The sequence below is a fragment of the Antedon mediterranea genome, chromosome 2 (assembly GCF_964355755.1).
Source record: "Antedon mediterranea chromosome 2, ecAntMedi1.1, whole genome shotgun sequence".
Lineage (NCBI taxonomy): Eukaryota > Metazoa > Echinodermata > Crinoidea > Comatulida > Antedonidae > Antedon > Antedon mediterranea.
Window position 1 is genome coordinate 39,361,036 of NC_092671.1, and position 19,866 is coordinate 39,380,901.

The window sequence follows — 19,866 nt, forward strand, 5'->3', positions numbered from 1 at the left end:
CCACTAAAACAATCAAAGAACATTGAATACGCATTTTTTTCTCAAAATAGTGATTTATTTAAATAATTTATAATCACTGTGTTGTGGAAACATTCATTCTAATTTAATAAAAACATCTTTCACTGCAAATTAAATTTCATATGCAATAAAAATTCCCTATATTCAATCAAATATGACGAAATCACATAAATACAATATTATCTTTTAAATATTTTTATGACCTTTTTAGATTGCTTGGTGACCCATAAGAAACTTGCTGAATAAACAATAATTGTTTAAACCTTGTTTAGGATTAGATATTAATTTTATTATACCTCTTCCACAAATAGAATATTGAAGATTAAACATTAAGTAATCATTTTTAATTGAATTATTAATTTGTAGAGTAAACAAAACAAAAAGAACATGTTAGCTGCATAAGTTAAAAAAAAGCACCCCAGAAGCAACCCTTGTCACGTCGTTTAATACAACTGTGTGCATATTAGTAAAATGTATCCAATAGAATGACCGGAAACAGAAACCACTACAAATGACCGTTTGATTTATATCAATGTATTTATATTTATATGCAGCATACACACAGCATAGAAACAATCCATATTACACCTAGATATCATCACACAATGACAATATGCCAATGTTTAATTTATTTCCTAATACAAATATCGGTGGTATATTATTACACACACAAATAGCAAACAGCAAAGTTGTACATTTTTATATGCTTCATAGTTTGTTTGCATGGTTAGATTTTGATATGCCCAAATATAGTAGTGATATGCCCAAATATGGTAGTAATATGACATCATCATGTCCATATATGGGCACATCACAATTTTTTTCATAGTGTAGGCACAGTTTATATTCAGGGTGTACTAACATTTTAAGGTACCATGTTTACATAGTACATATATTGTAATAGCTTTGAAATAATTTACTTAAATCTCTGTCTACAAAAAAAGTGTGATGTGCCTAAATATGGTAGTGATATGACATCATCATGTCCATATATGGGCACATCACAATTTTTTCATAGTGTAGGCACAGTTTATATTCAGGGTGTACTAACATTTTAAGGTACCATGTTTACATAGTACATATATTGTAATAGCTTTGAAATAATTTACTTAAATCTCTGTCTACAAAAAAAGTGTGATGTGCCTAAATATGGTAGTGATATGACATCATCATGTCCATATATGGGCACATCACAATTTTTTCATAGTGTAGGCACAGTTTATATTCAGGGTGTACTAACATTTTAAGGTACCATGTTTACATAGTACATATATTGTAATAGCTTTGAAATAATTTACCTAAATCTCTGTCTACAAAAAAAGTGTGATGTGCCTAAATATGGTAGTGATATGACATCATCATGTCCATATATTGGCACATCACATTTTGTTGTCACATCACATTTTGTTGTCACCTAAAGTTTGATAGTGTTGACAGAGCTTTATATTCAGAGTGTACTAACATTTTAAGGTACTTTATATAGTATATTTTAGCTTTGAAATAATTTACTTAAGAATGTAACAACAATTCAAAGAGGTTACTCTAATAATTTAACGGTTGCTTACTTACACACATTGTATGAAAGTACTTTGATAATATACGGTTGGAATACTAATCTATTACTTAAGCTCTGTCTACATTATCAAACTTTACGTGATGTGCCCATATGGATATGATGATGTCATATCACTACCATATTTAAGCATATCACTACCATATTTGGGCAAATCACAATTGTTGTCAAACTAGTTTGATAGTGTAGACAGAGCTTTACATTCTGTTTTAACGCTGGATGAGTATTAAGCAGACTACCACATTAGTATCTATATTGCTATTTTTAAAATGGTTGTTTTACTAAAAGACTTTTTTCCTATAACAGTATAAAGGCAACATATTTCAGATTTTAGAATTCTATGGTTTATTTTTTGGCTAACTTTCTACTTTTGCGATTGGATTTCTAAATTTTGGTAAAAATAGACCAAATTTGGATTCTACACCAGTAAATGTTGCCACAGCTAATCTTAAGCCACCAATATGTTCTGGGTTAACAGGTGGAAGGTCTGCAAGATGCATAGATTTTGATGTTTTTGAGCCTTCTGGTTGACTGAAAAGAAAAAGAAAGAACGAATGTTTATTTGCTATGTCTGATATTGTCACGAATATTATTTTACTATCTAATTTTCTTTTTAAAAAAAGCGTCATTAAAGCATGGTTTCCACTAGAACGCAATGCAACGACACAAAGTGCTGTATTGCATAATCACAAGTGCGAACCGACAACGCAACAGTGCTGCAAACATTGCTATGGGAAATAAAATCAGTTTGATTTCATGCAACAACGCAAGGCAAAAGAACACTGGAAAACATAGTACAGTACATACTCAAAAGTTCGCAGAGTGCACCAGGTCACTAACTCACTAATGTTGACTCATAATAGGCAGGTTTGATTTCACGCAGACGGGGGCAAACAATTATTGGAAGGTCAGTTTCTTAGTTTTCGTAGGTTGCGTTACGCCGCGTCACTAGTGGGAACCACACTTTAAAGGCAGCGGTACGACATGAATAGTGTACATCATCCACACTTGCACACTGGTTATCCTCAAACATTTCAACAATATTGTAGGTATATCAATTAGTAGTACTTACTTTCCACCAAAGTCAACAGGAAGATATCTTTGCAGTAATTCATACGTGAGTAAAGTCACACCAAACTGAGGTGATGAACGACACACACGAGCTGCAAAAATAAACAAAATGCACAATTTTTAAAAAAAGTGAATAATAGTTTACAAGTGACGTGCTTTTCTGTTGATTCAATAGATGAAAAAAAAGTCTTTATTTTTATTTGAATTTACTGGATCAACAAAAAAGAACATCGTCACATGATATTTTTTCATAGTTAACAATAACTAGTCCTACTAGTTTGACAAAAAGTGTGATGTGCCCAAATATGGTAGTGATATGACATCATTATGTCCATATATGGGCACATCACATTCTTTTGCCACATAAAGTTTGATAGTGTAGACAGAGCTTTAATTAAGTTAACAAATCTTAAGTATACATTTACTATCCCATGGATTACTTACCACCGGCACCTTTCCAGAATGCAGTTCCACCCTCTTCTGCCCAAATCTTTCTTGCACAGTCAAAGACACCGGCATAGGTTGTCTGGCCACTACGTGCCACCACCTGCAGCCTCGTCTTGATCACATCTGCTGGTGTTACAAGAGAAGCTGCTGGTGCACCTGCATAAAGAAGTAACATGACATTTAATATTAATGAAAATAGCTTTATTTTTAAAACAAATGTATTAGTATTATTATTGAATTGAAATATATATTTATACTGGGTAACCTCTTCAGTCAAAGACTGGTCTCCCAGAGGGCCCAGTTGGTGATCAGTGGCTGTGATGTACTAGTACACCGGGGTAACCCCCTACTTGTCTCGAAAGATGTACTAGGTTCTTTAAAGTGCACACGAGCTAGATGTGTTCACTGGACCTACGGTTTATAGTCCTTATCCGAGAAGACTCGTTCTACTACCAGAACCATGGAGTGAGTGAGCCTCGAACCCATGCCGATGTAATGGCTACGTAAGTACGGTTCCACTGTCTTAAATGCTCGGCCACTCACTCACTCATTCGTATTAATAATATAATAATAACAGAATTAAACACAGTGAAAATGTTCCTATTAAGGCTATCTCTAAAGCCCTGTCCACACTATCAAACTTTATGTGACAACAAAATGTGATGTGCCCATATATGGGCATGATGATATCATATGACTACCATATTTGGGCATATCACTACCATATGGGCACATCACACTATAGTTTGATAGTGTAGATAAAGCTTTAACATATGCAAATATTATTATAATGTGATTGTTATAACTTACCTGAGATTGTAGCTGCCGTTAGCAATGACAAAGGACTATTGTGACCATTCTCATCAGCAAAGTATTTTTTAAAATGTGCATATGAGGTAAAATACAATGCAGAGAAAGGTATATCACGCAGAAAACAAGCACGAGCTCCCTAGGAAAGGCAAGTAAAGATATAACAGAGTTAAATAAACAAGCACAGGCTCCCTAAAGCTCTGTCTACACTATCAAACTTTATGTGACAAAACAATGTGATGTGCCCATTGACATGATGATGTCATTGGACACTACCATATTTGGGCATATCACTACCATATTTGGGCACATCACACTTTTTTGTCAAACTAGTTTGATAGTGTAAACAGAGCTTTAGAAATGTAATTCCCTAAATAATCAACCAGAAAATAATTAAAAAATTAATATTACCTTGTAAAGACCAAATATGCCAAGATCTTTGATGACGTTGATTGCACTCACTCGTGGGCCACCAGCAATCTCACCTGCTACTTGCAATCGGATCTTAACAATTTCTAGCGGGTTAGTGAACATAACTTGAGAGCCTCCAGCCTATGATAAAAGAAATAGATAATAGAGGTTGCAGTAACAATTGGAGCTGTAGCTTGGTGGTTAACATGCTTGCTCTCCAATACCAATTTCCAAGGTTCAATCCTGACCTAGTGTCAAGGTTCAATCCTGACCTAGTGTCAAGGTTCAATCCTGACCTAGTGTCAAGGTTCAATCCTGACCTAGTGTCAGGATTGTAGCTCGCAACTCTTTCAACTCCACTCCCTTAGCCTCAAATGAGACTTAGTTTATAATGACGGTAAAATATATAATAGTTTATCCATCCTGTAATTGGCAAGTTTTTGCTCGCTGTTAGATGCATATAAAATTTAACATTAAATAAAATTATTACATTTTGTAGATTTCAGTACAATCTTGCATATACATTTTAAACAAAAAAATCAGATGTATTCATTTTAATTTCTTTTATATTTTAAAATCTATAAGATTTACCATGGCAACAATTCTTAGGCACACAATATTAAAATGTTAAAGATTGATGAAACATGTACTTACACAACCACCAGCTAAGATTTCACCCCAAAGGGGCAGTGATCCATCTTTATTGCGCACTTTATCTCGTACCAAATCGTTCATTGTTAGCTTTATGGCCTTCTCTGGGGCTACACCTACAATTTGTGGCAATAGACCTGAAAAAAGAAAAAAATATATGACAATTTACAAGGATTTGAAACAATTCTTAAAAATACAGTACCTGTAGTATTAAACATGGTAGACAGTAGAATAAATTAAAACACTGCTCTTTAAACTTCAATATAATTTAGTGGTTACGAGAAAAATCTTATTACTACTAGATTTGAACCCCAGCCTTGAAGGAAAAACAGTGAGTGCGTGGCCGAGCAGTTAAGACAGTGGAACCGTGATTACGTAGCCATAACATCATCAAGGGTTTGAGGCTCACTCACTCCATGGTTATGGTGGTAGAACAAGTAGGATAAGGACTATAAACCGTAGGTCCACTGTACACATCTGGCTTATGTGCACTTTAAAGAACCTAGTACATCCTTCGAGACGAGTAATGCGTTACGCCGGTGTACACACACAGCCACTGATCATAACTGGGCCTTCTGGGAGTGCAACTACTAATTACCTCTGTACAATCCAAATATTCCTTCAAACCTGACTACCTTTGTGAAGCAGTCAATACTGTTCTTGTACATCAGCTCTCCCACCACTGAGCCACCACGCTGGTTCTGCATCCTTGTTTTCACCAAATCTATTGGGTAAACGGCCGTAGCACCGGTAGCTGAAAGCAAAAAAGACAAAGCATAATTACGTATCTGCTGAAAGTGACTAACAAGGACATCCACAATTACCTTCTATGTCTGCTATTTAAAACAATGTACAGTACTGTTTATGTATCAGTATATCTTTATTAATCCCTCATGGGGCAATTAACAAAATGAAAGAAAAGGATTACATCATCTTACAATCAAAAGTACAAATTACATCAAATAAAAAACTCTTAAGAATTTTAAAATGTTTAAGTTAATACAATAAAAAGTTAAAATTTATAAAATGTTATTTATTGAAAAGTCTGATGGCACAAATTAATTATTTTTGCAAGTTTTACACCTATAATGAGGGGTGCAGGTCAAGTCGGCCCCAAACCGTCTCGGCCCAAGTCAAGTCGGCCCCACGTCAAGTCGGCCCCAAGTCAACTCGGCCTCAAGTCAATTCGGCCTCAAGTCAACTCGGCCTCACGTCAACTCGGCCAAAAAGTAATCGGTCAACTCGGCCACAATAAAGTATGGAACGCAATAAGTGCTTAATATTATTATGATTATTACTATCCACTCTTTAAAAAAAAAATAAGAAAAATACTCATATAAAAAAATGATCTCATTGCCGATATGAATAGAAAAAGTAGGCCTACCCGCGTGTTACAAAACACCTGCAGGTACCACATTACAGTAAATCGAAGACGTAGGCCTACGTTCCACCATGGAGCTTATTATAGCTCCATGGTTCCACCATTTGGCCATAGAAAAATGATCGTACATATCGTTTTTGTCCATGATTTGCGTTTTTAAAAGAGGGGAATCACCCGGTCAGCGAAAACACGTAGCAGTTGTAGATATCGAAATAGCTGCCAAATGTGCAGCTACGAATTGGTTTCAGATGTTTTCGCCTAATCAAATACATACAATGAAGAAATCTACGCTTGATTCAGCCATGGAGTTAACATTATTTAATACCTCAATGATTCAACCAAACAATCTAATTACACCTAATAAATGTCCTCGCATATCGGACATGTTTATTGAATTTTGACGCACGAACGAACATACGCGCCCACGTACGTCATCATCATTATTGGGTCTACAAAATGTGTTCCTATTTATTTTCCAATTGATCATATTGTAATCATTAATAATAGTATGAAGCTTATTAATCAATTGTTTGTTAATTTTATTAAACGTAAATAAAGGAAAGATGGTGAAATCCTTATTTTTTTTGCTAAATATATTATTGTCTAAATATTAATATTCATTAGAAGTCAGAATTATTCATAGGTAAAAAAATGTGAAGAAATATTATTTTATCAATCCCCTTCCTTTGCACCTTTTGCATTCCATACTTTAACGGGGCCGAGTTGACCGATTATTTTTTGGCCGAGTTGACGTGAGGCCGAGTTGACTTGAGGCCGAGTTGACTTGGGGCCGACTTGACTTGGGGCCGACTTGACTTTGGCCGAGACGGTTTAGGGCCGACTTGGATCGAAATCATAATGAGAGACAGCATGGGGCAAAACTTCAAATTCCTTATAAATAGTGTGGTTAAAATTGCCATACTTTTTTTAAATATTTGTCTATCACAAAAGAAGATAGATTACGTAGGTTACAACCTGTTTTACTTTGAAACTATGTTAACAATTTTTTTAAAGGACATTTTTTGTAAGGAATTTGTTTCCTTGACCCTCAGATTATAGACTGGCAGATGAAAGAAAAGGTGAGAACAATCTCAATAACAGAGTTATAAAATACTATACAATATATGTCTGCTTGTTGGAACAATACAGGGTTTTTGTAAGTTTTTTAATGTCTTTTCATGAACGTTTTTTAATCTATTCCCCTAAAAAAAAACAGGACCATATGTAAAACAGGTGAAATATCTATACCTGTATTTATTTTTATCCTGTATAAATATATTTTTCAATAAATAAATAACTAAAATACAATGTGACAATGACATTTTGTTAAAGTTGTCACATTACTGGCACAAAGGGGGCATTTGAATTTGATAAATTTATCAGGCAGATATAATACAATGATATTTATTAATATCTTTGTAATGTTTGCTGTAGAGAAGGACATTGATTTTTAACTTTGAGAATTAAAAAACGTTATTGGCTCTATTCAATTTTCTTTTAGTTGTAAGTTTTCCAAATATGTTTATTTTTCTAAATAAATTTTAATGAGACAAAAAAAACCCAAATACTTACCCCCAGCAACAGAACCCAAGGCAAACCTATAGACAGACTCAGCCACCTGTACCAATACGGTTCTGTCTACTTCTGTTTTTGGCTGTTCTGTTTGTTGACGGACTAAGTCAGCTCCTGGCGCTATCTTGTCTATGTCTCCCATTCTTATACGCCTAGACACAAACGATACCATTAAAACCATACCATCAAAGAGTCATATATGCAGGCTGGAAATTCTTACTTATATAGTTGTGGATGTCTAAAGCTGGTATTATTATTACGGTTACAAGAAGTAGATTCATACAGTGTAAAGCTCTGTCTACACTATCAAACTTTATATGTGACAAAAAATATGGACATGATGATGTCATTTCACTACCCTATTTAAGCATATCACTACCATCACTTTGTTTGTCAAACTAGTTTGATAGTGTAGACAGAGCTTAAGACATTCCATGTATCTTATTAAATTGAGTTGACATGGTCCTTCTAATAGAATCACATAGACATGACACTATATTAACTTGATTACATGCCGCAACACTAAAACTACAAGGCCATAGAGTGTAACAAAAATCTACATATGTCTACAAAACATTCAGCATTGTGATAGCTTCCGCTTCCACCCAAAATTTAGAAATTGGTGTAGTCATGCAAGCTATCACAATGATTTATTTAGAGGTATATGTTTGTTTATGCTCTGTTGCTTTTTTTTCAGTCCTTAGAATGATTGATAGTAGAGACTTTACGCAACAGGACGAGAAGCCACAGGACGGTGCTCATGATTAATTTATGCATGAGCTTTAACAAAGTCGGCGGAGCTTAGCATGAAATGTTGTCATCTTAACTTTTTGAAGTCGAAAAATTTGGCATTTTTACGTTTAAGTTTGACTAGAGATAATGATCGTCTTCGCGCAAGGGTGTGTAACTAATAAAACGGCTTTATGATTTGACGCTCTAGCGAACACAGAATCTCCGTCCTGTTTCGTAAAGTCCCTGGTGAAAGTAGCATACCCTGTTGATTTATCCTGTGTACAAAGATGGAATAATATTTCTACTTCTAAGGGTGAAACTTGAGGAAATACTTGAGAGGCATGAAGAAACTCCTCTAAAAAAGTATAAAAAATGCAACATTTATAAAAAAAATACATATAAATATATATATATATAAACATTAAAAATATGTACTCATTCATATGTGGACAATAATGATGTCATATCACTATCATATTTGGGCATATCATTATCATATTTGGGCATATCACTACCATATCTGGGCACATCACACTTTTTTTGTCAATCTAATTTGATAGTGTAGACAGAGCTTTAGCAAACTTACTTCATGGGCTTTTTTGTTTTTTGGCAATAAAGAATAAGAATTAGAGTTGACTACAAATAAATTGTTCAATATATCCCCGTACCTTTTGTTACTGCTACAGTTGGATCATACTTGGCTATTGAGTTGTATATTCTTCTCATAAGTTCCACATCTTTCAACATTGAATTGAACGCCAAAAAATATGGATAACTAACTAAATGCTTTGTTTCTCCACCAGCAACCTAAAAAGATATCTTTAAACAATTATTGTTCTATAGTAATTTTGAACAGAAATTATTATTGAAATTATTGTTCCACTATATAAAGTTGAGAGTCAAAAGATTATTGCTATGTGGACATGAATATATCATTAAATTCCCAGTGATTTACTCATTCATGGTTTGTGGGGAGGCTCCCACCTGGGGGCATACAGTAGTTCATCATGGACTATACCATTTGTGGAGAGGGGTGTTAAATGTAAATTTATACTTTACGCTCTTCGAGGAGAAAGGGCTATTGTCGGTTCATACAGTTAAGCTAGGCACAAAATAGACTTATGCAGAAAAGGCATGCTTTTTCCACTTAAAATTAGTTACAATTTTGTAAAATAAGTTATTCTTGATTTCTAAATATGGAATACATACATTAACCAGATTTTCTTCAACGTATGGCGTTAGCATATGGCGTCTTATTGTAGTCATCACCTTCTGGAATTCTAATGCGTTGATGACACCCTGTTTTTTGGTGTCAAGTTTCTGAAATGCCTGATTTGCGTGCACTTCTTGAAGGTTCTGGCAAGGAAGCGTAACAGATCAATAGAATTAAACGAGCAAACACATTAACTTTAAAGAGATTTAGGCTAAAAAGATTATTATTCAATTGGAACACATTTAATGATAAATTGCATGGTACTTTCATCATGGTAGAAAATCAATGTAATATCATTTAGTTCCATCTGGTAATATTACTATTTTAGTATTCATTTCAAATGTTAATTAACCTTTGAGATAAAGAGCAAAACCATACTAAAATTAATAAGGAGGAATATAGCATCTGTCAATATTCATTAAATAAACAGATTTATTATTTAAAAAGATTTATTATTTATTCAGATTTTTAGTATAAAATAGTTTGCATAATAGGCCAAGCAACATTTTAAATTAGGCACAGATACAACGTGGTATAAAATTGAAAAAATTGTTCATTGTATTTGTTTTAAACAAATCAACACAGTTGTTTATATTTTGGTTAATAATGTTCATTATGTTTGTTTGTTTGTTTGTTTGTTATTAATTATTTATACTGGATGACCTCTTTAGTCAAAGACTGGTTTCCCAGAGGGCTCAATTATTTGTATTGTGATCCACTACAAGAATTGCATCACTGATAATACAATCACATTAATGAAGACATATTGTAAATGTATACTCTCCTTGCAGATAGAGAGGGCTATTGTCGGTTTATCCAGGTAAGCTATGCACGAAATAGACACATAAATGATACAGTGAACTTCCTCAAACATTTTGGGCTAAAATATCTGGTTTACAGAATGTATTTCAAATAGCAGTTTTTGTTAAAGAGCAAATTTTTTGTCAATTTACCATATAAAAAAGCCAAATGAAAGCCAATTCAATGGACTATTGAATGAATATATCTACAAATGTGTGATTATGTACTTACAACTAAAAAGTGTGAGAACTCTGAGTAAGAGAGTTGAGTCTTTCTGTTAGAACCAAAATGATAAGTTACAAATGGACAGTCAAAGTTGAAAGGTATTCGTTGATGGATCTCCATTTGACTGAACACGTTCTTAAATTCATCTGAAATAAATCATCGATAATTATTTAAATATTAAAATCAATTTAAGTGCATATTCTGGTAATGGCATAATTTATCCATTATAAAGGTCTACAAGTTTAATATTATGACCTTAATAAAATTACTTTACAAATATTCATTTATTGAATGCATGAGTTTTTGTAAAGATATATTTTTTTTTTCTATTTTTTTTTCAAATATGCCATTGTCACATAATAGCTATTGGCTTTGACCAAAAACTGGATCGAAAAAAAAAATATTTACCTGAAAAAAAAATTGTCTGTCAGACAATGGTTTGGTTAAAATGAACCATTTCTTTCGTCTTTTTAATTAAGCCCCCTTCTCACAGATGTGCCTGCAATATACCTGTATTATGCTGGCGTCGTGCCGGTATCGTTACCGGCATATACCCATTCTCATCGGACTATTGTGCCGGAAATATAACCGGTATATACCGGCTTTCTGTGAGAAAGGAGTCGGGCATATTCGGCCAATAAAAAGTATCTGACAAAATAATTATTGAGGGCGTCCTTTATTATTATTTTTGTCTAGCGATATATGGCGGCAAATTATAAGTCACAGATTATTATCTTTCTTTATAGCATATTTATGCAATACATGCTATGTACAGTATATTGTGCATATATTATACAGGTACAGCAATTAATTAGCCGTCATCAGCAATCTGTAAAACACCTTAGAAGGCTGTACAATTTACAAGGCAAGGCGACGAAGGGTCAGGCACCAACAAACAAAGAGCTATGAATGGCCTATGTCTATAGATTATGCTACAAATTTCTTCTTGTCCCCTTATTTTATTTTAAGCAGCTCTCTTATCTCATTATCCCTCCAGTTCGACATTATTATTGTTATTGTTAATTGAATTGGCGCCAAAGTGATACACTTGACCGCGCAAGGTGTCAAAGCCTCGACGGGGAATTAAATATAACCCCGGAATATAGCGGTGTTACGTTCTCACAGAATGCCCGTCTGGCATTGAGGGGAATATCCCTAGAATATTACTAGGTCTAAAGCAGGTCATGTCGATGACGGCATGATGCTGGTATGATGCCAAGACGACACAGAAAACCATACCGGCATGGTAATGGTATATTCCAGGCACACAGCTCTGTGAGAAAGGGGCTTAAGTAAAATATTAATTTTTTTTTTTTTTTTTTTTTTTTTTACAGAAGTGAATAACTTGATTAAAACGTATTTAAAGTCTGATTTTCTTAATCTTCATTTTTCATGTTTTTAGGGGACAATACATCGTTAAAGAATTTACTAACCAAATGATACAAATCCAGATCCGTTGGTATCAAACAATTGGAAGGCAACCATGTGTAAGGCATCTGGTGAACAGAGCAAGGCCTCAAAGGCTTGGAACTCTATGAACGATACCTTCCTATTAAAAGACAACATTACAAAAATAGGTATTTAGCATCTAATATACATCTGTTTCAATGGTCAGAGAATAAAGTAAAGAGATTGAAATTTATGCTAACTTTCATTTTCATTTAGATTATTAATCATGAAATGATGGCAATCGTTTGTATTGTGGAAATGACTAAAAAGTAATTAATTTGAAATTGAATAGGTACATTGAAGGTTTTTGAAATTTGTTGAAAATTATTTTGAAATGATATAACTAAGCTCAGAATCACCTGAATGAAACAGTTAGTGCGCAAATAAAATGTTGCCAATTTAATTAAGACAGTTAGTGGGAAATGGCTGTGGTCATGTTACAAAGCGAGTTAAGTTTGTCAATTAACAAAATTATCTGAGAACTTTTCCCATAAAACTCCTAGAAAGTAGGAAGCCTTTTGCCATTTCCCCCCTGACTGTATAGTAATGTACATATATTAATTAATTAACTAAATTAAGTCCAACACACAGATTATTAATTTGAAATTAGACATTTTATAGTAATTTTTTTGTTTATAAATAAAAGTTGAAGTTATTTAATCTTCAAGAAATTGCATAATGCCACTTAAAATGTGTCAGAAACTTTCCCTTTCGTCTTTAAAAAAAAAAATTTAAGCTTGAAAGGAAAATAAAATGAAATGTACCCGTCTTTAGTCTGGTCCACAACTGACGCCAACAGCTTCATTGTGACGGGGTTGTAGTTTCTTTCAGGCTGCAATCCTAAATAATTACGGATAAGATCTTCTTGTGTCATAAATCTTTCACCCGTTTCACTTTCAATACTTGCATACTAAGAAAAGGAAAATTGACTTTTGGTGCAAAAAATTGGTTCCTTTCCTACTTCAACCTAAACTGAATTTTGCTGAATAAATAAGTTTTAATTAATCTTATTTTTGTTTAAAAAGATGTCGCCAATTTATTGCAGTCGTAATGTTATTCTAAATGTCTTACCTTGTGAAATATTTGCCGCAGTAATGTTGGATCTGCCCGTTTTATTAGATGCAGTCCCTGTGAAATAATATTAATAACAATATTGAACTTTAAAAAAATTTAATATTATAGGCTGCAAACAAGGCCCAGTAGTGGCATATTAGTTAGGGGGTCTAGTAGGCCCACTAACTAGAATTAATTAATATTAAATAATAATTCAAAATAATAAAAATAATAATAATATTAAATAAAATTTAAAAATGTTTATTTAATATTTAAAATAATAAATAAAATATCTTGGTTGATCCGATGCGGCTGTCTCGACATTAGCTAGCTAGGCCTAGGTAGGCTTAGAAACAAATTTTCTATTTATTCTGAACAATAACATATATTTTATTCATTTATTATTTAAGCTAGGCCTAGGCCTATTGGGACGGTAGCTGTTTTTCTCGTTGATGATCACAACCTCAGCCCAGCAGGGCAGGCCCCATCAGGTCAACAGCAAACAGACTTACCGTATTTTCAGCTGGAGAACACGATGCTTGCCGGAAACCTAGCAACGTCATATTTGCTCTTTACAATCACAATGTTAATAGAAAAAATGACTCTAAGTATTGGAAAAAATGAGTATTTTAACAGACAATACGCTACAAAAACAACCAAGGACGAGTCGAAATGTCTTCTTCACTTTACTTCGCTCGTCGCGATCGAAAGACCAAAAACAACCCGGCATCCCCTGGAAGAACTTTCCTTATTTGGAAACATTATTCCCATATTAGGATAACTCATGAGATTACTACGTTTTCATTGGTTGTCAGTAGAATAAGTTGCATGACATATTAGGACCAGGGTCAAAACTAAAATATTCTTTTTAATTTTATTAAAATGTATATTTTTACGTGGACTTGTATATTAAATATCGTATTTGGGTAGCATATTAGTTTAACGTTTAACTGTTATCCATATATTAGTTTTTTTTAAAATTAAAATTGTATCGGTGATGTTTATAATATAAATCGTATATCACACAGCCTCGATCTGGTGTGTGGTGGCGCGCTCTGTGGCCAATGAACTTTTTTTACAAAAACTAAAAAACGCGCGACACGACTGCGACACACGAGGTATATTCAGAGCATCATTCTGACGACTGGAGCATTCTCTACTTCTCTACGGCGCGCCATTTATGCCTTTATTAACTTCAATAATAGAAATAGTACTACGGTAACTGCTCAAGTGGACCCAATTTAGCACCAGGGTAGCACAGTGATATAAAATAGAAATAAAAGTCACTACTTTTAATATCGTTTCGTATATACCCATATCACAAACTGACAAACAGAAACATCTTGGTATTCACATTGATTCAAATTTATCTTTTTCTTTTCATGTAAATAAACACATATCCATACTCCTCTATAACACTATAATCCTCCCACACATTGACTATTGATGTAGTGTTTGGGGAATCAGATCGAATATTGACCGAATACAGACCATTCAAAATAGAGCACTTCGCATTATCCTTAAAGCTCATCTTCTCACACCCTAACCCTAACACCAACATTTACAACACCTTAAATCTTCATTCAGTCCAAGATTTCATATACATCTACAACTGAGCTGCCTTGCCTACAGGTCTGCAAATGGTCTTGCTCCGGAATACCTTGCCCTGCGTCTTGCCAGAATTCCAAATCATCGATGTACCCGAAGTGTCAGTGGGAGGAAATTTGTCGTCCCTTTCCCTAAAACTGAAACTTTTAAGAACAGCTTCATCTATGCTACCCACCAAACTAAGAAATGCGGTATAATCCCAAAAGAAAAAACTCAACGTTTTTAGGGTCACCCTCACAAAATAAGGTTTAATAAAAAAATAATATAATAATATCTTTTCGTATGTTAATACAATGTGTTCAAGTGGACCCAATTTGGCCCCAGTGGGAGCACAGTGATATAAAATAGAAATAAAGTTACTAAATTTTAATATCTTTTCGTATAAAAAACTGTGCTCAAGTGGACACAATTTGGTACCAGGGGAGCAGTGATATAAAATAGAAATAAAGTCACTCAAGTTTCAATCTTTTCGTATGTTAATACACTGTGCTCAAGTGGACCCAATTTGGCGCCAGTGGATTTTTTTTTAATGGAAAATAATGAATATTGTTTTTCTTTTATTTTGAAAGAGAGATATTTTGAGGATTGTAAATGTCAAGTGGAACTTTTTTTTAAATCAGAAACAAAGTTGCATGGCATTATTTTTCCATTAAATAGACTGCCATAAAACCTCGAAAAGAAGCCCATGTGCTCCTTCATTTTTAGTACTCTTGGGTGGGTTTCTTTTCCACATGGAGTTCTTTTTGAGATTACTTTTGCAAACTAAACGAGGGGAACTGCTAACATCCCGCCCGGAAAATATTTTATTTACATGATTTGAACAATCTTCTAATGTAAATAATTAACAGCATCAAAATTTAACAGTGTGGCGTGTTGACCGCGAATGACTAACATACCATCTTTACCATAATACACCTGCACAGACTCATGGCATAACAACGCACGCACATACCAAACTGTTTAAAATAGAGCTGCAAGGTACCCGAAAATGACATCTATTATGTTTTCAAACAACATGTATAAGAATCTTGAGTACCCCACCATGCTTGGGGCTGAGCAAAGACAATTTTGAAAAAAAGAGCTGTATACAGTAGGTTCCCCCCGTCCGAAAAAATGGCGTTACATTATTTGAATGAAACAAACTATATAAAACTCACCAGGACAATATATGAGCTTGTCCTCGGAAAGTGCATCTATTCATTGAAATATAAAATTAAATATTAAGTCTCCAGTACTAGCCCATCCATGGTTGAGGCAGAGCAATGAAAATAGAGCCCAGAAATGCACTTACTTATACTTATTACTATACATAGTCACCTATGATAATTATGATAATGTTAAAATTTCAACTATCCAGATGCGACTTCAACATTTTAGGTGGGGTTTTCTACTTTAAAAACTCGACTTCGTTGTAAAAATTTAGTTAAGTAATTTATGTAAAAGGGGCTGGACTTGATTAGTGTTTACACTATTTTCTAGCTCCTTCCTTATGTTTTAAAATTTAATATTATTTATCATTGTAAAACAACATTGGAAAATAAAGTTGAAGTTGAAGTTGAAGTATATGCCTATGGCCTAGCCCGGCGGCGGAATTAGTCTAAGCTTCGAAATTGGTCTGGAAATCGGCATCTTTGCAAATGTTCTATATTTGATCTTATTTTACTCTCCATTAACCCCATACAAAAACCATCAGAGACTATCTGTTTAAAACATGTTTCTGTGACGGTGCGGCCATACACACCAACTACTATTATCGGACATTTCGCTACCAATGTTGCACCATTGATTAACAAAGTCAAAATTTAACAGTGGGGCGCGTTGACCGCGAATGACTAACAATACCATCTTTCCCACTACACCTGCACAAACTCATTTGCATAACAACGAACGGCATACCAAAGTATGATGAGCGATACAGGGTGTCACGAAAGCTCAGACCACGAAAGCTCAGACCCCCTAAGACCTAAGATCACGAAAGCTAAGACCCAACACCTAAGATTACAAATATTTATCTTTCGCACCTGCCTTGTATTTTAACTCCCAACATTTATTCTGAATACCACACCTTAGAATTGGCACTTTCATGAAAAAGAATCACATAAAAAGTAACAAATACATTTTTAAATTGATGATTTTACAGACGTTTTTCTCGCACACAAAATGACTAGCCTACAGTACAGTAGGCCTACCCCATGGGCCATGTTCGGAATGTTTTTGTTTCTATGGAACGTAAAAAGAGCAAAAATTATATAGAGGGCTGAAAACTCTGTGGAGTCCATCTACAGTGTGGATGGAACAATGTAAAATTAAAATTGTAATGATAATAGTATAATCATGCAAGTACAAAGAAATAAATACTGGCAAATAAATTTTAATTTAAAAATCATGATAAGTTTTTTTGTTTCGTTTTCTTTCTGTTTTTATACTTGTACTATTATTGTTGCTCTTTTGGCGCTCCATAGAAACAAAAACATTGAGCATGGGGGGAGCTCGAGGAGTTACATTGTCATTACAGTATACAAAGAAACACATCTGTAAAATCATCAATTTAAAGGATTTATTTATTTGTTATTATGTGTTTCTCCTTCTGAAAGTACTTATAAGTCCTAATTTTAAAGTGTGTGTTCAGGATAAAGTTAGTCAACAAATTTGGAGTCAAAATACAAGAAAGGCAGGTGCGTAAGAAAAACATCCTCTGAAGCAACACAATGGAGTAAATATATACCAACAAACAACCCGTCAAGTTTGTTTGTTGTAAAGAAAAAATATACATTTACTCAACGGGCGAAAATAATGTGAGTTTATCTATGTTTTGCGGTAGTATTAAATTATATTTATGGTAATAAATGAAACCTACTGTGTTTAAAATTATGTATGGATAAACAAGTATTGTTTTTAAGCTGTAGTATATCTTAGTATTTGTAATCTTAGGTGTTGGGTCTTAGCTTTCGTGATCTTAGGTCTTAGGGGGTCTGAGCTTTCGTGGTCTGAGCTTTCGTGACACCCTGTTCCATCCACTCCACACTGTAGATGGACTCCACAGAGTTTTCAGCCCTCTATATAATTTTTGCTCTTTTGACGTTCCATAGAAACAAAAACATTGAACATGGGGTAGGCCTACTGTAGTACTGTAGGCTAGTCATTTTGTGTGCGAGAAAAACGTCTGTAAAATCATCAATTTAAAAATGTATTTGTTACTTTTTATGTGATTCTTTTTCATGAAAGTGCCAATTCTAAGGTGTGGTATTCAGAATAAATGTTGGGAGTTAAAATACAAGGCAGGTGCGAAAGATAAATATTTGTAATCTTAGGTGTTGGGTCTTAGCTTTCGTGATCTTAGGTCTTAGGGGGTCTGAGCTTTCGTGGTCTGAGCTTTCGTGACACCCCTGCAGTAGCCTTGGGTTCGTTTCCACCACATCATTACCAGATGCATTGCTAGTGCCTTCTCAAGATGTGTGGTGGAATTCTATGAACCCCAAACACAGTGGTCGCATACCTTTAACTCTATTCCACCGAAATTAATTCTCTTTTAAACACGTAACGAAGAGATTTAATTCCCTTTTTTTACATTAAAATAAATTGAGGGCGCTAAACATAAAATTTAAACCACCAAAGCAGTTTGCGAGAGCCAAAAAAAAAGAGATGGTAAATGTGCTCTCCCTGCCTCAGCACTAAGGCCCTGCCACAGCATTTTGGGGTCGTTTCCACCACATCACCAGATGCATTGATGTTGTCGCCTCATGATGTGTGGAGGAAAGGGGGACGTATGATATGTGAACCCCAAACACAGTGGCTCACATAGCCTTAACTCTATTCCACCATGGATTAAAGAATAGAAGGATATGCATCGACGTGAGATCAAGGGTTCCTTGACTCTCGCCGACAGACCGCGGACCGCCCACAATGTTACAGTTTAATTAACCGCATGGTAACAACGAAACGGTCGCGTGCCTAATATATTGTTTACTGCACATGTGCAACGACATTTAACCTTGTTGGCTACTACGCTTCTTTCGCGCGTTCTTTGGTGGCATGATGTTTGTAGATGGTCAACTATTGACTATGTTGGTTTCTGCCGCGATTGATCTACGCTAATGATTTTTTTATGATGATTAAAGTAGCATTTTATGACCTGTAGTAGCCCTACATCTGAGACAATAACTATTAGTTGTCTCATTTGTTGTAAAATTACAAAATCAGCAAGAATGCTAGCCTAGCTAGGCCCAGGCCTTGTACTAACTAGGCTAAACTGGGCTAGTAAACCCTATGATTTGCCGACATTGATACTGCCTAGGTAGGCCTAGGCTAATCTTAAATACTCACCGTTGTCTTACTTCTTGTGTGAATAATAATAATAGGTAGGCCTACTTCGTTTGTTCGTGATCAAGTTTGCCCTGCGTGTACTTTTCAAAACGACCGCTAGGTAACGAATCGCAACTATACATAGCCAGCCAATCCCGGATCAGGGATCGCTGTTTTCATTCAATTAGGCCCGGTGATTGGATGTGATGTGGATGACATAACCACTAGCCAATCACCAGGCACTACAGTTTAAATATAATCACATCGATAATTAAGGAGATTTATGAAGAAACCACTGCTTAGCCATATATTAAAAAACACGATTGTTGTATGTCTGAACACCGGCCACGCTAACAACATACATGGTCAAATGCATAATTTAATATTCTATAGATTAACGCAATTTTTAATGACAGAAGATGGCAGGCAAATAATGATAATTCAAATATAAAAATGGCATATTTTATTAATATTACCAACTACCTAAAATTACCAGTCGTAAGAAAGTGAACTTTTCGTAGTCCGATTGTGATGAAACTAAAACAGAAT

At 34.5% G+C, this 19,866-nt stretch overlaps 1 protein-coding gene across 1 annotated transcript; it reads right to left on the minus strand.

The window, feature by feature from the left end:
- Nucleotides 1-124: 124 nt before the first annotated feature.
- LOC140041076 (electrogenic aspartate/glutamate antiporter SLC25A12, mitochondrial-like) lies at nt 125-14,233 on the minus strand. The gene is made up of 16 exons (XM_072087458.1): nt 13,920-14,233; nt 13,426-13,482; nt 13,119-13,264; nt 12,339-12,454; nt 10,912-11,051; nt 9,876-10,022; nt 9,335-9,473; nt 8,928-9,021; nt 7,935-8,086; nt 5,580-5,735; nt 4,985-5,118; nt 4,331-4,471; nt 3,920-4,058; nt 3,107-3,265; nt 2,664-2,754; nt 125-2,122 (listed from the first exon to the last, which is right to left on the minus strand). The coding sequence occupies exons 1-16, from the start codon at nt 13,968-13,970 to the stop codon at nt 1,948-1,950; spliced, it is 2,037 nt and encodes a 678-aa protein (XP_071943559.1). The 5' UTR covers nt 13,971-14,233; the 3' UTR covers nt 125-1,947.
- Between the last annotated feature and the right edge of the window lie 5,633 nt (nt 14,234-19,866).